The sequence below is a fragment of the Eufriesea mexicana genome, unplaced genomic scaffold, assembly GCF_001483705.2.
Source record: "Eufriesea mexicana isolate 0111107269 unplaced genomic scaffold, ASM148370v2 scaffold76, whole genome shotgun sequence".
Taxonomy (NCBI): Eukaryota; Metazoa; Arthropoda; class Insecta; order Hymenoptera; family Apidae; genus Eufriesea; species Eufriesea mexicana.
The window spans coordinates 2,646,083-2,665,617 of NW_016908289.1; the positions used below are offsets into that span (position 1 = coordinate 2,646,083).

At 31.0% G+C, this 19,535-nt stretch overlaps 3 protein-coding genes and 1 long non-coding RNA gene across 4 annotated transcripts; 2 read left to right on the forward strand and 2 right to left on the reverse strand.

Moving 5' to 3' along the window:
• The first annotated feature begins 997 nt into the window (after positions 1–997).
• On the forward strand, positions 998–2,980 carry LOC108555129 (uncharacterized). Its single transcript, XR_001890752.1, has 3 exons — positions 998–1,761; positions 2,019–2,218; positions 2,846–2,980. It is a non-coding gene; the product is annotated as an uncharacterized LOC108555129 (long non-coding RNA).
• Positions 2,873–5,195, reverse strand: LOC108555126 (leukocyte surface antigen CD53). The gene is made up of 6 exons (XM_017910651.1): positions 4,971–5,195; positions 4,700–4,882; positions 4,303–4,473; positions 4,134–4,223; positions 3,610–3,729; positions 2,873–2,926 (listed from the first exon to the last, which is right to left on the reverse strand). Exons 1-6 carry the CDS (start codon positions 5,193–5,195, stop codon positions 2,873–2,875), a joined length of 843 nt encoding a protein of 280 aa, XP_017766140.1.
• Positions 5,196–5,741: 546 nt separating this feature from the next.
• On the forward strand, positions 5,742–12,289 carry PolD1 (DNA polymerase delta 1, catalytic subunit). The gene is made up of 15 exons (XM_017910650.1): positions 5,742–5,856; positions 6,142–6,244; positions 6,391–6,423; positions 6,773–6,884; positions 6,961–7,133; positions 7,208–7,467; positions 7,554–7,780; positions 7,891–8,057; positions 8,150–8,395; positions 8,462–8,764; positions 8,848–9,318; positions 9,396–9,802; positions 9,893–10,546; positions 10,629–10,748; positions 12,221–12,289. Exons 1-14 carry the CDS (start codon positions 5,804–5,806, stop codon positions 10,723–10,725), a joined length of 3,306 nt encoding a protein of 1,101 aa, XP_017766139.1. The 5' UTR covers positions 5,742–5,803; the 3' UTR covers positions 10,726–10,748; positions 12,221–12,289.
• Positions 11,951–13,547, reverse strand: Arl1 (ADP ribosylation factor-like 1). Its single transcript, XM_017910652.1, has 5 exons — positions 13,386–13,547; positions 13,142–13,241; positions 12,772–12,888; positions 12,555–12,666; positions 11,951–12,359 (listed from the first exon to the last, which is right to left on the reverse strand). Exons 1-5 carry the CDS (start codon positions 13,387–13,389, stop codon positions 12,150–12,152), a joined length of 543 nt encoding a protein of 180 aa, XP_017766141.1. The 5' UTR covers positions 13,390–13,547; the 3' UTR covers positions 11,951–12,149.
• Positions 13,548–19,535: the final 5,988 nt, after the last annotated feature.

The following is a 19,535-nucleotide window of genomic DNA, read 5'->3' on the forward strand; positions in this document are numbered from 1 at the left end:
GAAAGATAGAGAGGGAGAGAAAGAGAGAGAGAGAAAGAGAGTGAGAAACAAAGTGAAAGAAGAAAGAAGAGAGTATATAGGAAAGCTTCGTAAACGTATTTTTGACTTGAGTGAGTGTTTAGAGCTGCATTGAACACCAAAAATTACCCTAAGTCTGTGGCCCAAGCGAATTCTTATGATCTGACAAGATTCAAGATGGATTTCTTTTTTCTTTTTTTTTAAATGCGATTGTTTGAATACGTTTAAAATCTTGTTTGCGCGTTCAAAATCATACACAACCTGCAATTATCATGTCCTTTCGTTCTTCCGTCACTTTCTGCCGAACTTATGCTGCCAATATTATACTTATACCATGTGACAGAAGAACGAGTTGCATTCACACAATGAAGGACTTCAAAATCATTAGTAATCGAACCACAGCCTTAATTCGTGGACTTCTAAACACTCCCTACTTAATCTTCACCTCACTCCTCCGGTTCCCCCCACCCTCGAACTCAAGTTTATTCGTGTAATCCATATATATCGTGTATAACCGTTGAATCGGCAATGGCGTTCAAAGAATCGACTATTTTTTAAAACGACTAAAGAAAAAAAATGAAGTATCGAGTGTCAAATTATTAAAGCGGATCAGGTCGGCGCGAGTTGATCAGCGTTTTAAAAGGCGGATTCAACGTGCAGGGTCGCGAGAACCATTTTGTCCCAATTATACTGTTCGAGTATCTAATTAGCGCTAAAAGAGAAAAAAGAAAGGAACGAAATGAAAAAAGAAAAAAAAAAGAAACAAGTGAACAGATTTGCTCTTTTAACTTCCATGAAGTTTCGTCTCGTTTCGCTAAAACTTTCTATAAGAAAAAAAAGAAAAAAAAAAAATGGTAACGAACACGTTCCCCGGAAGTTTTTAACCGTGGGGTTAACACGCGAGCATACTTATAAATACGAATATAAATATAAATATATAAATATACGTATAAATATATAAATATAAATACTTCTGGAATTAACGGGGTAGAGAAAGCTCGAACGAGATATGATCGTCATTATTACTATTATCGCATTAATTATCACTATGACGCAAAGACACACGGATTGTACGGGAAAAGAACGCGAGATGTCGTTATTAAAATAGTTATGGCCGAGCTAGCTGAATCCGTCGGACCACGTATGGTGTACTCGATTCTGGCGAAGCGAGCTTCGTCCATGAAATATACCAAGGGGAACGAATCGAGATCGAGAATAGTACAGAAGTTTGAGCACAAGGTAGAAGACGAGAATAATCTGTGGAGAGAAGAAAAGAAAGGTAGAGCGCGAGAAAGAAAAAGAGTGAAAGAGATATGGATAGTGAGAAAGGAAGAGTGGGTGCGTGAGACAAACGTGTAAGAGAAGAAGAGAGAAAGAACAAAGGAGAAAAAGAGATCGAATGAATGTGCAGTCAGTCATGCTACAGCTACTACGACCACTACCCTAAGTAGATTATGCTACTTCGCCGCTGATCTAATTGTTTACTGTCACGTGTTGCTGTAAACCTAAACTAACGATACGATATATTTTATTTATATAATCTAATCGACTGTATTTATTGTAAATAGTCACGATGTTTGCTATGATATAATATATCTGTAATTGGATGGAACTTGCCTGGAAACTGCGCCCACAGCCCTGTCCTCTATGATCAATGTCTCTCTGTACACGTTCACACACACATCAGACTGGCGCGTGTCTCTAACACGCGTGCATGCAACACGTATACGGATACATGCAAAGGTCCATAGGTATTATATGTATATGTATACAGTAAACCGGTTAAGCGTCCGAGAATCGAATCTAAAAATGAAAACGAAAAAGTTTTAAAATTCCGAAAAAAATTGCAAATAAAGTTTACAAGTTTCAAAAGTCACATTGTAATGTTTAATTAAGTATAGAAGAATAGTAAACGCTGATACAAAATTCTTACTGCTTGCATTCTCTCTTACATTGGTTGCTCGATTCAGAGGAATATAAAATTTTCGTGAAAATTTTAGTATTTGCTATCGTGAATCATCGGCACTCCGGGAAGAAACATAGTAATTGGAGAAACTGCTACATACTTGTTTCGATTAATAAGAAGCGGGAGGCACGACTAATGGGCGTTTATCCGAGGAAAAGTGGACACTTATCCGGGGACTACTGTACATGGTAACGAAGATAGATGTCGTCGAGACACTCATGGGACAAAAAGAAGGTGCGAAGCACAGGTGCAGCTCGCGTAACCCAGCGACGATGGGAGAAATACAGACAAAAAAATTCTCTGTGTCGCGTTCGACGAATTATTACAATGTCAATATTTCGCGTCGCATAATATAACAATGAGATTACCCTCGTCGGAACTCTACCCACTATTATTATTACTATTACGATCAATTTCATGAAACTCAGTAAATTCGGCACGCAACAAAGGTCCATTTTCGGGGATGAAAGCGAACGATGGTCAGACAGAATTTTTATAATCGTATTATCTAGCCGTATCACATGATGGAAAAAAAGCCCTCAATGAAACTGCCATCCATCGACTGATGGATTTATTTGTTAGAGAGACGAGAAAGGGAAGTTTTTCGAAACAAATCCCGCTGTCGTACACATGTGTCGCGAAAACCCAACCAGCATGTCCAGTAACAATTACAATATTACTATCATAAGTACAATATATTAAGTGTTTTCAGAAAATATATGATCTATATATGATAATAAAAGCGGGAAAACGTTTCATAGCGAGTTTGTCATTCTCTCATCTCACTGGTCCTCGTTCACCTTCGCCTCATTCCGTATAAAATTTAATCATTTCTCATGTTCTCTTGATGTTTTGGTTTAGATTGACCAGCTTATTAATCAACATCCGTCACTGTCTCTTCATTCTGGCAAGTATGCAGAGTACCAAAAGAAAACTGGCTAACTGAAATGAAAGGTGAATTAGACGATTTTGATCTTATCGTGGTCTCGGTATTAAAATATGTGGGCTCGGAGGTAAATTCGATGTACAGAAATGATAAAAATTTATATAAATAGTTACTCCGTTTGATTGTTTTTAGTTACAGATACTTTCGTGTATGCACAAGTTTACAAATTATTACAAATTACCAGGAACTGTCGTAGTTTCTGCGGACTTTATGTGTAAACATATGTGTTAAATTATCTTAAGCAGAAAATAAAAATTGAAAAAAAGGGACTTGCTATTTGTTGATAACGTATACTGTGTAAGAAGAAGAAAATAGCTAGCGGAACTAAATAGGAACAAGGAACGTAATTTGTTTGCTCCTTTGATACTGCCGAAATCCCTATTTTTAAATTTTGAACGGCATATACTTGACTGTGTAGTAAGATACATTAGTCAGTATTTTTTTTGTCTTGTATTAATGATCCACGTTAATTCTATTTCTACGCCAATACTCAGTATTGCTCGTTATTAGTATAGTCTAGTCAATCTTAATATGTTACTAAAAAATGAATTATTTAGTGCATGTAGAAATGTTTATAAGAATTGTTTTAATAATTTTTATGTAGAAAATTTATCCCTAAATTCATATCCACATATTTTAATAAATTCTATATATTAACGTAAGGAAATATTCGACTCACTATTATTACAAAGATCGACAGCACGGACAAACTCATCGTGTGCATATAAGACTTCATTAGTAGTACAGCGTTCTTCAGGCATCCTGCTTTGTAAGCTACAGCTTCTGTCATTTGTAGACACTATAAACAATTTTTGAGTTTTGTTGTAAAGTGAATATGGATGAGAAAGTAGAAATGTATTACGTACCAAACTTCTGTTAACAAAATTTTACAATAAGGCAAATAGATATTTTGTAGATAACACAAGATTAAAAAATATTCAATGATAATACAAAATAGTTTCAAGATCACCTGACTACCTTTTACGGTCTTTTAATAATTTTATGTAATATATCATTTAGCTTTTCGAAAAGTGAAGAAGATAAACTATATTATTATATAATATGAAAAATCTTATTTGTTAATATTTTTTGGATCCAATAATTTTAAAAACTCTATATTTTGCAGAAACGTCTTTTTCTAAACTAAGATCGATATTAATATAATTTATCCCATTTATTAATTATTACGTTGAAAAGATTTACTTCTTCGATGGATTTTGAGCAACAACTTCTTGGAATGTCAACGTGATATTTCGCCCAGTCATTTGCGGATTTTATTCCACAGCATTTCAGCTAAAATACAGACTTTAATCGTTAGTTTTCGACAGAAAAGTGAGAAAACAAGATAAGTACACAAAAATTAATATCTTACATAAATATGAGTATTATCCCAAGCTTCTCTGCTCAAAGATGAAGAATAATATCCTTCAATGGAGGCGCTCATGTCGTTTTGAATTTTCTTTATGATTTCTTCGAAGATCCAGAAACTCATTATAGCACAGATATATATGATGCAGAGAAATAACAAGTAACACAATGCATACTGCAAAGAAATAGTTTTTTAATATTTTGTAATTTCATACTATTTTTATTAACATAGATATCACCTAGCATAGGTAATAAATATATAAAAAATATAAAAAACAAAGCATTTTATATTTCCTTATAATTAAATATTTTTCAACAATTTTCTGTTACCGCAAATATACTACAAACTAGTATTGCTTATTTAATTACTAGTTCATTCATAATATAAAAGTGCAACTTACAATATTTAAGAATTTTCTCTTTTTTCGGAGTAAACCAAGAATTCCCAGTAACGATACTAGTGAAGCAATTATACTGACAAATAATAGAGATGTAATAAAAAAGCGTTGATCAATTAATCTCGACATTATTCTATTGTCAGTGAGGATCCATATCGAAGTTACAATGCCAATGATGCCTGCAAGCTTTAACTATTTCTTAAAAACATTTATATTATTTTATTTACAACGTGATGATAATTTACTCCTAATTATGTTGTTCTAATAAACTAACAAACGTCGCAGTATTGATCATTAAAAATATTAGTTTAATGCATCGATGTGATAAATTATTATGCGAAAATTTATAGAAAGATATTCCCAGAAAATGTGATTTTTTATCTGTTGAAACGGTTCCGTTACTGTCAGTAATGTCTTCATCATCCTCCGTTTCCGTTTCATCTACATTTCCGTGATCCCCATGATCTGGTGTACCAGTAAAAAATTTGTTCCAATTCATGGATATAATATAACCCTAATACTGCTAATATAATAAATGAGTAAAAATGATTAGAAAATAATAAAAGTATTATTATATAAATAGATAATTATTATCTAAATTAAGAATTACATTCTATTCAAAATGTAACGCAATTAATAAAGTTGAACTTTATACTTAATGCAATTTTATATTTTCACAAATATTGTATTTTATAGATACCTTTTTAAATGATTATATAGAGAATGCAACGTGCACAGTTTTGTTTGCCCCTCTGAAATATTTTCCTAAAATATATTAATTGTGATTTTTTCCATTTTCATGGTAACGCTTAATGAAAATAAAACATTTTTATTTTTTTAGTTTAAGAATTAACAATTAATAGCAAGAATATTTAAACAATATGTTTATTTCCAGTAATTTAACAATTTAGATTTAAATCCAGATTTTTGTAAAAATACCTCTAGTTATTTATTTTACAATGTTACACATTCTGTAATCTCAGTATTTAGAATGGAAGTAGCTAGATATAAAAACCTTTTCGCGCGTTTTCTGTGTATACAACTGTTAATGTTCATGACCAAGATAAGTATTTAATAATTCTGTCATTTAAAATACAATAAGACAAGATGAGCAAGAAACAATTTTTAGGACCACCCGTTGCAAAAAGGGCAAAACAGCGGTACTTATTAGCAACATTTGTTAACAAACTTATTTTAACCTCATTTCATTTTAACCTATTTCATTTTAACTTCATTTAAAGTATAAAACAAAGTCTGCAATTAAATAAATTCAATACGATAATTTTTATTGTGACAATTACTACAGATGAAATAACAATTTTTATTAAATGATTTTTTATATGAATTTTTTATTGCGTCTTTATTGCTCTGTATTCTTTAATTGTTCTTGTATTAGTAATAATTTTTTTTATGTATCTTCTTTTAATTTCTTTATTTATTGACAGAGATGAAAATAAAAATGATTATCCTGGTTCTTTTGAGGCTGAATTAGCTATTATGGATGAAATGGATGAGGAATTTGGAGATATGTTACAAATTATAGGAGAGGTATATAAACATTAAATAAAGTTTTATAATTTATTATATTTATTATTTAACAAGTTATAATATGAAACTATTTAAAAGTAATATTTATTTAACTCATATTACTATAGTTTTATATATACAATTTAATTAATATTTTATTATTTTAGCCAACTGATGTACAATTAAATAAATCAGAGGCAGTGAGTTAATCTGTATAACAGAAAGATATTCATAACAATATGCATTGGTCTACTTATTACATTTGTTAAATGCATCAAATTATTAGAATCATATTATAAACATTATTAATCTCTAATTTTTATTTATGTGTCTATTTTCTCGTGCATATAATAACTCATATTTTGTTTCATTTGCATAATAATATATGATATATTTTACTTGTTACAATTTATGTAATGTTAAAACAATTGTTTTGCTTGATGTTGCTTTTAATTTGTAAATGCTAACTACTTCTCCCATAAGTTATATATATTTTTGTATGTATTATATGTATTACTTAACATAATTATAAAATATTTTTATTATCAGGGACCTGAACAAGAAAATACATCATTAAAATGGAGCAGACCTCAACCTCCACAATTGAATCCACTAAAGGATGCATTAATTTTTCAACAAATAGATATTGACCACTATAATGGTGAGTAGTGCTATAAATACCAAGATAAACAAATTTTATCTTAATAGTTAAAATTAATGTCAAGTTCCTTTTTAAGGCACACCATTACATGGAATGCCAGGCAGTAATATAGCTCCTGTACCAATAATGAGAATGTTTGGCGTTACAGAATTAGGAAATTCAGTTTGTTGTCATATTCACGGATTTAGTCCTTATTTATATGTTACAGCACCACAAAATTTTAATGAACATCATTGTAGATTATTTAAGGTATATAATTCTGAAAATTAATAGTATAATTCAAACAAATGTATCACATCATTTTATTATCCTAAAATATTTAGGAAACTTTAAATAAAACTATGTTAAAAGAAATGAGATCAAATCCAGAAAATGTTCAAGTGGCTGTGCTAGCTGTGGAACGAGTGTATAAGCAAAGCATGTATGGCTATGCAGGATGTGAGAAATCATTATTTTTAAAAATCACAGTAGCACTTCCCAGATTAGTATCACTTTGTAAGAAAGTGGTAGAAAGTGAAACTCTTTTATCTGAATTTGATCATAAGTACACTGCTTTTGAAAGCAATATTGATTTTGATATTAGGTAAATATCACAAATCAAATAGATATACAAAATGAATTTATCTTCGTAATTTCTGTTTTTACTAATTAGTTAATTATTTATTTAAGATTTATGGTTGACACATCAGTAGTTGGATGTTCATGGATTGAATTACCACCAAAAACATGGAAACTTCGCCAACATTATGGACATAATTTACAACTGACTACAAGGTGTCAATTGGAAGTGGATATTGCATGGGATGCTTTCATTGCACATGCCCCAGAAGGAGAATGGTCAAAAATTGCACCATTTAGAATTCTTAGCTTTGATATTGAATGCGCGGGTCGCAAAGGTAAAATTTTCTTTTCCTTTAAGTCTATTTTTCTATATATTGGTAGAACATTTTTCTTTTGATGATTATATTATATGACAAATTCATATCATATTTTATTATAAATATAGGTATTTTTCCTGAACCAAATCATGATCCGATTATACAAATTGCTAATATGGTTATAAGACAAGGAGATCCAGACCCATTTCTGCGAAATATTTTTACCCTTGATACATGTGCACCAATTGTTGGTTCTCAAGTTTTAAGTTTTGATAAAGAACATAAAATGTTGGATGTATGAGTGTATTCTAAATCTAATTTTAAATTAATTATATTGAAACTCAACCAATATATTTTAATTCTATTTTATTTTCTTTTTTCTTTTAGAAATGGGCTGACTTTGTCAGACAGTTAGACCCCGATATTTTTACAGGATATAACATAAATAATTTTGATTTTCCTTATCTGATTAATCGGGCAAAGCATCTTAACGTAAAAGATTTTTGTTTTCTTGGACGAATAAAAAATATAAAATCCGTAATTAAAGTTAAAGTACTTCAGAATAAACAAATGGGTCGACGTGAAAATAAATCTATTAATTTCGAAGGACGAGTTCCATTTGATCTGTTACTGGTAAAAAGTTAAAATTATTATAAACTATAAAATTGCATGTAACAATAAATTTATATTTATATTTAGGTACTGGTCCGAGATTATAAGTTGAGATCTTATACTTTAAATGCTGTCTCTTATCATTTTCTACAAGAACAGAAAGAAGATGTCCATCACAGTATTATTACAGACTTACAAAATGGGGATGCACAAACACGTCGACGGCTGGCGGTTTACTGTTTAAAAGATGCATACTTGCCACTTAGATTGTTAGATAAATTAATGTGTATTTTCATCTACATGGAAATGGCAAGAGTCACTGGAGTTTCTATATCTTGTTTGTTAACTCGGGGACAACAAATAAAAGTCGTTTCACAATTATTAAGAAAGGTTGATAACAATAATAAGTCTGTTATTGATTATTATAAATTGTTATCAATTATAAATCTCTAGTATAAATATGTTAATTTCAGATTCGAGAAAAAGACTATGTAATGCCAGTTCATCATGGGCAAGCTAGTGACGAACAATTTGAAGGTGCAACGGTTATAGAACCAAAACGCGGCTATTATAATGATCCTATTGCAACTTTAGATTTCAATTCTCTGTATCCAAGTATTATCATGGCTCACAACTTGTGTTATAGTACATTGTTAAAGCAGGACAAACAAATTAAATACAAGGTTGATAAAGACAATGTGACTATAACTCCAATTGAATCAAAATTTATCAAAGCTTCTGTTAGAAAAGGAATTCTTCCAGAAATTTTAGAGAGTCTCTTGTCAGCTAGAAAGGCAGCAAAAGCAGAATTGAAGAAAGAGACTGATCCATTGAAACAAAAAGTTTTGGATGGTAGACAATATGCTTTAAAAGTGTCAGCCAATTCAGTTTATGGTTTCACTGGTGCACAAATGGGAAAATTGCCTTGTTTGGAGATTTCTGGTGTAAGATTTTAATATTTCAATTTCTTAAAAAGAAAAAACTTAGTAATTATATAATAACAAAACAATTTAATTTTTAGAGTGTCACTGCATATGGGCGTAGTATGATAGAACAAACAAAGCATGAAGTGGAACAGCAGTTCTGTGTTTCTAAAGGGTATAAAAATGATGCAGTAGTCATATATGGTGACACTGATTCTGTAATGGTTAAATTTGGTGTAAAAACAGTTGAAGAAGCCATGGAACTTGGTAGAGAAGCAGCAGAATATGTATCTTCAAAATTTTTAAAACCAATAAAATTAGAATTTGAAAAAGTATATTTTCCGTATTTATTAATTAACAAAAAACGATACGCTGGTCTATACTTTACTCGACCAGATAAATACGATAAAATGGACTGTAAAGGTCTGGAAACTGTACGAAGAGATAATTGTCCACTGGTAGCAAACATGATGAATACCTGTTTACAAAAATTACTCATTGACAGGTAACTGAATAATGCACTTATATAATAAAACAAAATTCTTTAATTTACTGCTTTTTCTCTTTTCTTTTTTGTTTTTTGTTTTTCTTGTAGAAATCCCAATGATGCTCTAAATTATGCCAAGGAGATTATAAGTGATCTTTTGTGTAATCGTATTGATATTTCGCAGTTAGTAGTTACAAAAGAATTAACTAAGACTGATTATGCAGCTAAACAAGCACATGTTGAATTAGCAGCAAAAATGAAAAAGCGAGATGCTGGAAATGCCCCAAAACTTGGTGACAGAGTTCCATATGTTTTTATACTAGCGGGCAGAGGTATGCCCGCTTATCAAAAGGCAGAAGATCCAATCTATGTTTTAGAAAACAATATTCCAATAGATACAAATTATTACTTAGAGAATCAGTTAGCCAAACCATTAGTACGTATTTTTGAGCCAATTCTTGGTGACAAGGCTGAATCACTTTTATTAAAAGGAGATCATACACGCACAAAATCAATTGTTACATCGAAAGTTGGTGCTTTGTCCGCATTTACACGTAAAAAGGAAATATGCTTAGGTTGTAAAGCCGTTTTAACACCAGAAAGGGAAAAGATGGCAGTATGTATACATTGTGAGCCAAATGAAGCAGAATTCTATCAAAATGAATTGTATTTAGGTAGAAAACTGGAAGAAAAATTTTGTAGATTATGGACAGAGTGCCAAAGATGTCAAGGAAGTCTTCATCAAGAAGTAATATGTACAAAGTTCGTTATGTTATTGACTTTACATTTTTCATAAATTATATTAGTTTATTACAATATTAAATCTAATATTATATTTTTTCAGTCGTGATTGCCCAATATTCTATATGAGAAAAAAGATTCAAGTGGAATTAGACACTCAGATTAAACGAATTGAAAGGTTTGGAATTCCAGCATGGTGAAGTTAGACTGAATAGTATAACAGGTATGTTTATAGTTGTTACTATTGCATGCAACAAAAATCCGTTTTATTTACATATGCTAATTTGATAAACATAATTTTAAGTACATTAATATTTGTTAAAGTAGAAATAGATAATGCAAGTTATTGAAACAAAATTAAATTAAAATAAATCACAAAACTTATAGAATTGACATAAAATATTTAATCCCTTTTGCAAGTTTGTTTTACAAATTATATATCAAATATTTATAAATTCTGATAACAATCTAATATAGTAATCATTTTTTTAATGATGGTATATAAATAGAAAAACTTTTTACATGTATATAAATACGTGTTCTATCCAAAAAATTTGAGAATTATTTAAATCGATTTTATTAATTAAAATAACTAATTAAAATGCAATTAATATTTGTGGAATATTTATTATGAAATAGTATTTATAAAGATTTTAAATACATAAATTAATTATCAAATCTTAGTACATTACTCAAAACGTTTGTTTGAACAATGTACTTAATTATTATTTAGTACTATTTGGTATTAAAATTAAATAATTCACTATTAAATAAAAATTAACGAGATGTATTTTATTTTTGTCAAATGTTAAATTCAAATATTACCATATTATAATACCAATTTTACTTTTATATGGCAGTATTATATTTTTCCAATTTTGTTTAATACATTTATAAACACTGTTCAAGATATTGTGCTGTATTTCTAAATCAGATTTTCTTCTTTTTGTATCATGTTTTCTTTTTTATAGAAAAGAACGTTTTTCACGTGTATCTTAGCATTATATAGATGAAATTAAACCAGTTACACATATTTACATAACTATTCACACAGTACGTCAAAATGTTGACATCTTAAACGATTTTCAATTTGACTGCAATATTTATAAATGACCTTTTTGATTAATATGATAAAAATGGTATATTTATATCAATATACATTACACTTTTCGTTGCCAATATAATAATAAATTTGTTATTTTTTGAAAAATTTATTAAAAGTCGATAAATTTTATATTGCTCCATAAAATAACAAAAATCGTTTATCCAAAGATTTTTGTGTAATTATCAGATAATAAAATATGCATAGTGTAATAACGATAAAACTATCCGATGATGATGCGGAAAAAAATATTTAAATTAAACAAATCTCTATGTATATTTTATTTTAAGTTGTATAGAAAGATAAAATTTTTGGTTTGTTTTTATTCCTTGCTTCATATTATGAAAATGGTAATAAATCATAGAGTAGTTTTTCGATGAAATTTGTAAGGCTATTTAAAATATAATTATAATAAATAAACATAATGATGTGCCCAGCTCTGCATGGGTCCTTCAATTTGACTGTCATATGACTAGTCTTTTTAGTAAGGCTTGGGTAAAAAAAGTTTTTTAATAATGTTAATCATTTTCTACTTTGCAGTGCATTTGACAACCAGTCCATTGCTTGATCAAGTCCTTCACCTTTTGTTGCAGATGTTTTGAAGATTTGGAATGTTCTGTTTTTAAGAGCATCTAATCCAAGTGCCTGATGTACCTCTGCGACACTTAAACACCCTGCCATGTCTTGTTTATTTGCCAGGACCACTAAAATGGCACCTTGCAATTCTTCTTCCTACAGTATTAATAATATTTCATGATTTTAAAAATGCAAAATTGCAAAATATACTCTGTATGTTGAAAACATCTTATATTAAATTGTAACGTTTATACATTGTTAATATTTTACAGAACATAATATTTAGATAAATAACTTCATATTTTTTTAAATACTTAATAATAATCTCTGTTAATAACAAAGAATACTTACTCTTAACATATAGATTAATTCATCTTTTGATATGCCTATCCTATCCTTGTCTGCCGAATCCACAACATAAATTATTGCATCTGTATTTGAATAATAACACCTCCAATATGGCCTGTAAATTTTAATATAATTACATCATTTTACATGCACTATATTACTTGTAAACTTTAAACAAAGTAAAACTAAACAAGATATATATTACTTTGAATCTATTTACCGTATACTAGTTTGACCTCCTAAATCCCATACTTGAAATTTTAAATTTTTATATGTGACCTGTTCTACATTAAATCCTATAGTAGGTATTGTTGTAACCACTTCACCAACCTGCAATCTAATAAATACAAGATTGAAAATAACTAGTTACATATATACTATGTCATGTTCATATCATATAGATGCGTATTAAATTTGTGGTTATAAACATTATTGGTTACAAACATTGAAATATAAAATATATGGTTCATTTACGTGAATAAGTACCAAAAAATAGTTAATTACAATATGATACCAAGTTGATAATGTGTATATGCTAGAACATAAACTGTCAAATGAAATGTAGTCAAGCTTGTCAATGTGAAGCACACCTGTACAGGATCGTGGTTTTCCCGGCTCCATCCAAGCCTAAAATTAAAATTCGCATTTCCCGGCTGCCAAGTAAATTACGAAAATAACTGAGTAATCCTCCTAAAAAGACAAAAGTGTCGAAATTATATACAAATGTAACCCAAAAAATCTCCACGAATTGTCCACCGATCAAATTTATATTCACTCAATAGAAACAGTGAAATTTCGGAAACATGTACCTTCGTGAATTATTACACAACTCACCCATATTGATAACGTATTATTTCCAATTCATATAGTATAAATTAAAGTTTATTGTCAAATATAATAATCACAACTATATCCACGTAACTGGGGCGCACACCCCTTTAACTGTCCACGGATGCAGTCCGCTTCAGATCACTTGCTGACTTGTATCATTGGTCGAACTCGTGTGAAGTTGTTTCTATTCTCTGTGCATCTCTTCGATACATGAACTAGTACACAAGTTGCTAATTTCAGAGTATTTTTATGTGTTGATCATTAAATAATACTTATATATTTATTTCTCGGTTTCTTTTATATAGTTCTACTAATTCTTTTATATACATGACTAATTATATTGTACTATAATTTAATATATGTACAAATATGCTTTTATATTTAAATATAATTAACAAACTATTTTATGAAACAAATGTAATAACTGTTATAAAGTCTACTAAGCTTTATACATATCTCTATAGAAACATTGCAAATAATGAAATTATATTTATAGTTATTTTAAAATATGTAATAAATATAATCTTATTTTATGTACGCCTTTACTAAGTTACTAAAATATCAGATCATTTATGGAAACAGCCCAACATTACATATTTATTAATGTTGAGGATTAATACTTGTTTAATTTTTAAAGTTATTCTTTCTACAGATATTATTTTTTGTTGATTCTTTACGCAATTTAACACCTGACTCAATAATTGATAACATATACGTATATTGTCACTAACGTTCGTTTGAAAGTCCTATGATGAACCTATGCAATAGTACACTATGTACACCGAGCTAGACCTATATGCATTATATATACAGATATTTGCGATATACATACACAAAGTTAACTATTCAAGATAAAATAATCAGCACTTCCGCAAATTTGATAGGAAATACACTACAAATAATGTATTTTCAACGTATCTAGAGATATTCTATTTTGAAAAGTAAAACTTAATGTAGATTAATATGAAATTTAATTTGATTGTATAAAATATCAATTGTATAAAAATATCATCTTTTTTTAAATTTAAATATATTTATGTATAAATTCAAATAATATACAGAAATGTATTTTAATAAAAAAAAACGAGTAAAATATGTACGTTGATAGTTTATACAATTTTTTGAATAATTTATTATAAGATGAAATAAATAACAAATTGTTTTCAAAACAAAAATTATTTAATATTAAACTTCTGCATGATTTATGCAAATACTATTATTCAATATTAAAACATATATTAAAATTTAAAATATACATTTCTAGCAGACATCTCAACTACATTAATACCTATCACGAGATTTTGGTTCTCATAAGCATTGATAGATGGCAGAGATATCGTCTTCCACGTTCGTTTCTTACATGAGAGGTTTTTTTGTAGTCTGGACCGAAAGTGGTTCTGCTGGGATGCTGCACAAACGCGGCGCCTGTGTTGCTAGTAATTGACAGCTGCCGAAAAGCGGCGACTCGGTCGGACGCGTGTGCAGATATGTTGTCTCGTTAATGAGATGGAAGATATTACTCGCGAAGGTTTAAAAGAAACAAGGTGAATCTGTTTTATTCTCGTGGCCTCGCGCTATTGTTGATTTCGACATATCATTGCTGCGTGATACAGTTTAAAAAGTTTCGTATGTGTTTACAGTTTCGCGAAACATCGTGGTGCACGTTTCGCCGTGGTTATGTATATTTTCGCGACATATTTCTTATTTACGTATCTTTTGATAGAGTAGTGCGAACAAAAAATGTTCATGCAACATGAACATTAAACGAAAACGAAGTTTTTGTTCATAATTTTATCAAGTGTTTCTGAAGTGTCCATCATACTGAATACATACATATGTTCATCCATACCAATACGCTAAAAAAAGTTCGGTAAGTTTCTAAAACTATCTTCCATTTATAATAATATAAAAAATAGTTGCTAAGATATTGTGTAAAAAATTATGTTTCGTAAATTATATTCCATATATTCGCTATAAATTTATAGTTTTATTCTATAATATAAATTGTACTATAATCATCGTAAATAAACGATATAATATTTGTAACATGAATGGTATTCGATAACCATTAAAAATTTTATTTAAAATTAAAAAACTTTATAAACGGGACAATTCAGAAAGTTTGCGTATTCTAACGCCTATTAACTGTCGGAAACCGGTTTTCCCGAAAATTAATTTTTTTCAAATACACACGACGTTTCGATGAGAGTACAAACGATTCCAGTGTTCAGTTTTGTCCCTTTACAGAAAGTCAAGTACCTACCGACTCTGATTCGTTCGGGAATCATACGGTACCACATAAATCTTCGTGAAAGAACGATTTGGACCTCTGAAAGGATTTACAGCTAACCGGTTACCGCGTAGGTTGCACACTCGCGAGAGCTCTCGTCTGATAGATCGTGATCCTCTTTCTCAGACTTTCGCCTGTTCAGTGACGTATACGGAGACACGTATATGGGTCCATGATCGAATTTTCCCTGTCTAATGTCGAATGCATAACCAAAAATCAATCGTCCCGTCAAAATGATACGTACAGGAATTAGACATGTTGCTCACGGTAGCCATATAATCCATGCGACTGACATGTGCATGTCGCACATGACAAGTATAATTAATGCATCGAACCGTGTACATTATTTGTAATTTCGAAACGTATTTGTTTGAAGCTTCTTGAACAATCGTAAACGCAGCGTTAGCTATCATAAATTTTAGTTGGCACCGAACGAATGCCTTTACCGCGATTTATTAAATCATCGATCGTTTACTTGCTCTGGGCCGCATTCGTGAATCTGCTGATTCATAACGATCCCATAAATCGTGATGATCTACGATCCCGCGGGGAGCATTTACGTGTATCCTACTGTAGCATCACGAAAGAAATCATGAAAAGAACTGTTACAAGTGGCCGGTAAGGTACGCCGCTGTCCTCAATGATACGCGACGAAGGAATGCATCTGGGGGATCGGTGTGTCGCTGGATCGATAGGACAGAGAGTGGAATGGAGGAACGTATAAAGTAATAATGACAAATGAGGAGCTCGCTTCTAAGAAAGGTCATTGGGGTTTCGCGATGTCCTACGAAAAAATAGGGGCACTGACCGTTTGTGGTACGTTCGGTTGCCAAATATGCGAGGCGAACGACACACGATCGACCGAACTGATCGAGAAGCTCGTTGCGAGATCATGGCAAGTGTCGTTGTGATATCATGAGGAGGAAGGGAGATAGAAACAGATGTGAAGGAAGACAGAGAGAGACAGAGAGGGAGACAATGTAAAGCCGCGTTTCTCCTGCGAAGAGGATCACGGCGAGGGTTCGAATAAGAGGTGAAGTGGTGGGGGCGGAAAGAATAACTGGCGGAGGGGGTAAAGAGTAGGACAGCAGGGAAAAAGAGCAAGCACACGGCTGGGAGAAGGAGGGAGGAGTGAGATAGGTATACGTGATATAGGTTTTGGTTTGGGCAGCCGTTGGAATGCGGCGGCCGCGGGGCGGACGGCCATACGCCATGCCACGCCGTATGTACGTATACACTCAATGCCGTACGGCATAGCCGGTGTACAGGACCCAGCACCGCGTCCAGCACATTCCGTGCCCCAGGCAGAATCATACTTTTGTTTACGCCCACGTGCGCCTCCCTGGAACACGAATTTTCTCCTGCTCCCCTGGTAAATCACGAGCACCCTGGCCGTCATATTATTTCCACTATTGTCACGCGCATGCTCAACATATTCACACACTCCGCATGCGCGATAACCTATACGAAACACTAGAAGCCATTTCCATATTTTGGCAAAATAAAAGTTTAGTTGATACGGTAAATTTTTGACTATTTTGAATGATAGTACAGTTTAAATAAATAGGTTCTTTAAGTAATAGACTCAATAAATTCAATTAGTTAGGTTCTTAATTTCTTGTTTGTTTTGCATAAAGATATTTTTTTATTTGGATTTCTTTCAATTTTGGAGATGCTGTAATTAGGTTATATTTTATTTTGTTCGTACTTAGAAACAATACATAATTTAAAGTTGACGCGTTATATCAATCGATTTAGGAGTTGCTAAATATCTAAGTGTTCGTGTTAAAGAAATAAAGCTCCATTATAATTTTTGAAACAACAATTCAAGAGTGTTGGTAACAATATTCCCTAGTGATCAGCCAACAAGACGGTAATATATATAAACATTATATATAATTTATTTGTTTATACTTACTTATATAAAATTTGTTCCTTGTACAAATTTTAAATTTTGTATTGCATTATTTTTTCGTTATTTCAATTCTCAGCAATCATCGACATGTATTTCTATTAACGTAGATTCAGTAAATTCTTACTCTTTGGACATATTATTGCTTTTGAACTCGCGAGACCGCGAGTTCAGATGTCGATAAGCTTGTGCGTGATTTTTGAGTTAGAGTGCGCTTGTGTCACTTGCCGAGAATTTCTTCGGCGGTTTCCAACTATCTCAAGCCTGATCCTTGATTCCTATCCACAGCTAGATGGCAGTCATAGAGGTTAAAGGAACCTGTTAATGTTGACAGATTGTATTTTTTGTTGGCGGGATAAAGAGGATATGATGCACCGTTACTTCCCACCAACGACATATTAGCTTCAGATTGTTTCATACGTAATCGAATCATATGGAAGTGGTATTAAATTTTCAAACGAAGATAAATGTTATACTATTATACTTGTGGTACCATTTATAATTTTGACACTTATTATATCTGTTTCCAGTTCAAATACCATGTTTATAGACATGATGAAGAAACTTACATGAATATTTCAACGAATATGAATATTTCTATTTGGAATTCTAACAAAAGAACAAATAAATATTACCTTAGACTATAATATATTCGATATAAGAGTTCCGTTATTTTTTCCGGTTTGTTCAGTAATTAAATGGAGATACATTTTGTTGAGGTATAATTTAATTTTTTAATTTTAATTTCAACTGAAATTTAATAATAACAAGCTGTAAGAATCTTTTATAAAATAACAATATTCATTGTACGTGGCTTCACAGAGATCGACCCCTACATTGGAACTTGAAACGTCAAGTTAATCTTAGTATTTATTATACTCTATGGCTTATTATAGAGGAAAATAAGGCCGGGTTTCGATTGATAAAGAACAAGATGAAAGTAGAGCAGATATCAAATACGGAGAGAAACGGAATGATAATATAAATAAAAAGGACAGAAGCACCACAGTTATGTTATAAGAGAATTATAGAATACAGTATAAAACGAAAGCTTCCGAGTAACTGGGTCATGAAAATCTATGCTTCTGAGCGTTTTGAACGATCTACATTTAAATGCAAGTAAAATGTATACATTTCTCTGGAAAAATACTAAAACTAAAATGCTTAAATACTAAATAAAAATCACACAACGAAAGGAAAAATATATATTTAAAATAAGTTAGAGTATACTATGTGACAATTAAATATTTCTGCAAATATATATAGCGAATAAGGATATACATTGCCATTGCTAATTATAGCCACGAACTGATTGCACTTGCAGAAGAATATAACCATATATTTTAATACGGATATGCAATAATGATATCAGAAAAGATTATACATCGCTTCACCATATTGCATCACTGGATGGTACACATCGATGATATGAGAGAATATGCAATAATATGATATTCAGTTTGATTGTATTTTCACGAAGAATGGAAACACAGGAACGCGTCATAGTATGAAATTTTGAGTTTATCTTTTAGTAAGAGATTCGTAAATGCACGAAATTAATTTCTTGTACTTCACTTACTAATATAATTAAATATAATTAAATTTAATTTCGTTTCTTTTTCTGTACATAATGTAGTTCGTTACAACTACAATAATATAGTTCGCATGCATTTATACTTACTATAACAATAATAGCACTAAACTATGGTATGTTATATCATATATAATATTTCAGTAGCAATGAGAGTTCTAATACAGCTGTGGTATACAATAACTAAAGCAATAGTAGAAGTAAACGTAGACCACTGATAAGTACTCGTCATCATGTACCGTGACACACAGACGACGGACGTCATGACGCTGGGACGTTTTTAGGCCCGGTCGAAGAACGAGGATCGGAACAGTTACTTCCTTCGGTAAAAACGTTGGAAGGATCTTAAAGAATGTCGGC

Coding starts and splice junctions, on each gene's coding strand:
- PolD1 (XM_017910650.1), top strand. CDS start 5,804: ATGAGCAAGAAACAATTTTTAGGACCACCCGTTGCAAAAAGGGCAAAA. Junction 6,424..6,772: donor AATTAAATAAATCAGAGGCA/GTGAGTTAATCT, acceptor TTTTATTATCAG/GGACCTGAACAAGAAAATAC. Junction 7,134..7,207: donor ATCATTGTAGATTATTTAAG/GTATATAATTCT, acceptor TAAAATATTTAG/GAAACTTTAAATAAAACTAT.
- LOC108555126 (XM_017910651.1), bottom strand. CDS start 5,195: ATGAATTGGAACAAATTTTTTACTGGTACACCAGATCATGGGGATCAC. Junction 4,474..4,699: donor AGAGAAAATTCTTAAATATT/GTAAGTTGCACT, acceptor ATTTCTTTGCAG/TATGCATTGTGTTACTTGTT. Junction 3,730..4,133: donor GCTCAAAATCCATCGAAGAA/GTAAATCTTTTC, acceptor AATTGTTTATAG/TGTCTACAAATGACAGAAGC.
- Arl1 (XM_017910652.1), bottom strand. Junction 12,889..13,141: donor AAAACCACGATCCTGTACAG/GTGTGCTTCACA, acceptor TGTATTTATTAG/ATTGCAGGTTGGTGAAGTGG. Junction 12,667..12,771: donor GGAGGTCAAACTAGTATACG/GTAAATAGATTC, acceptor TAAAATTTACAG/GCCATATTGGAGGTGTTATT.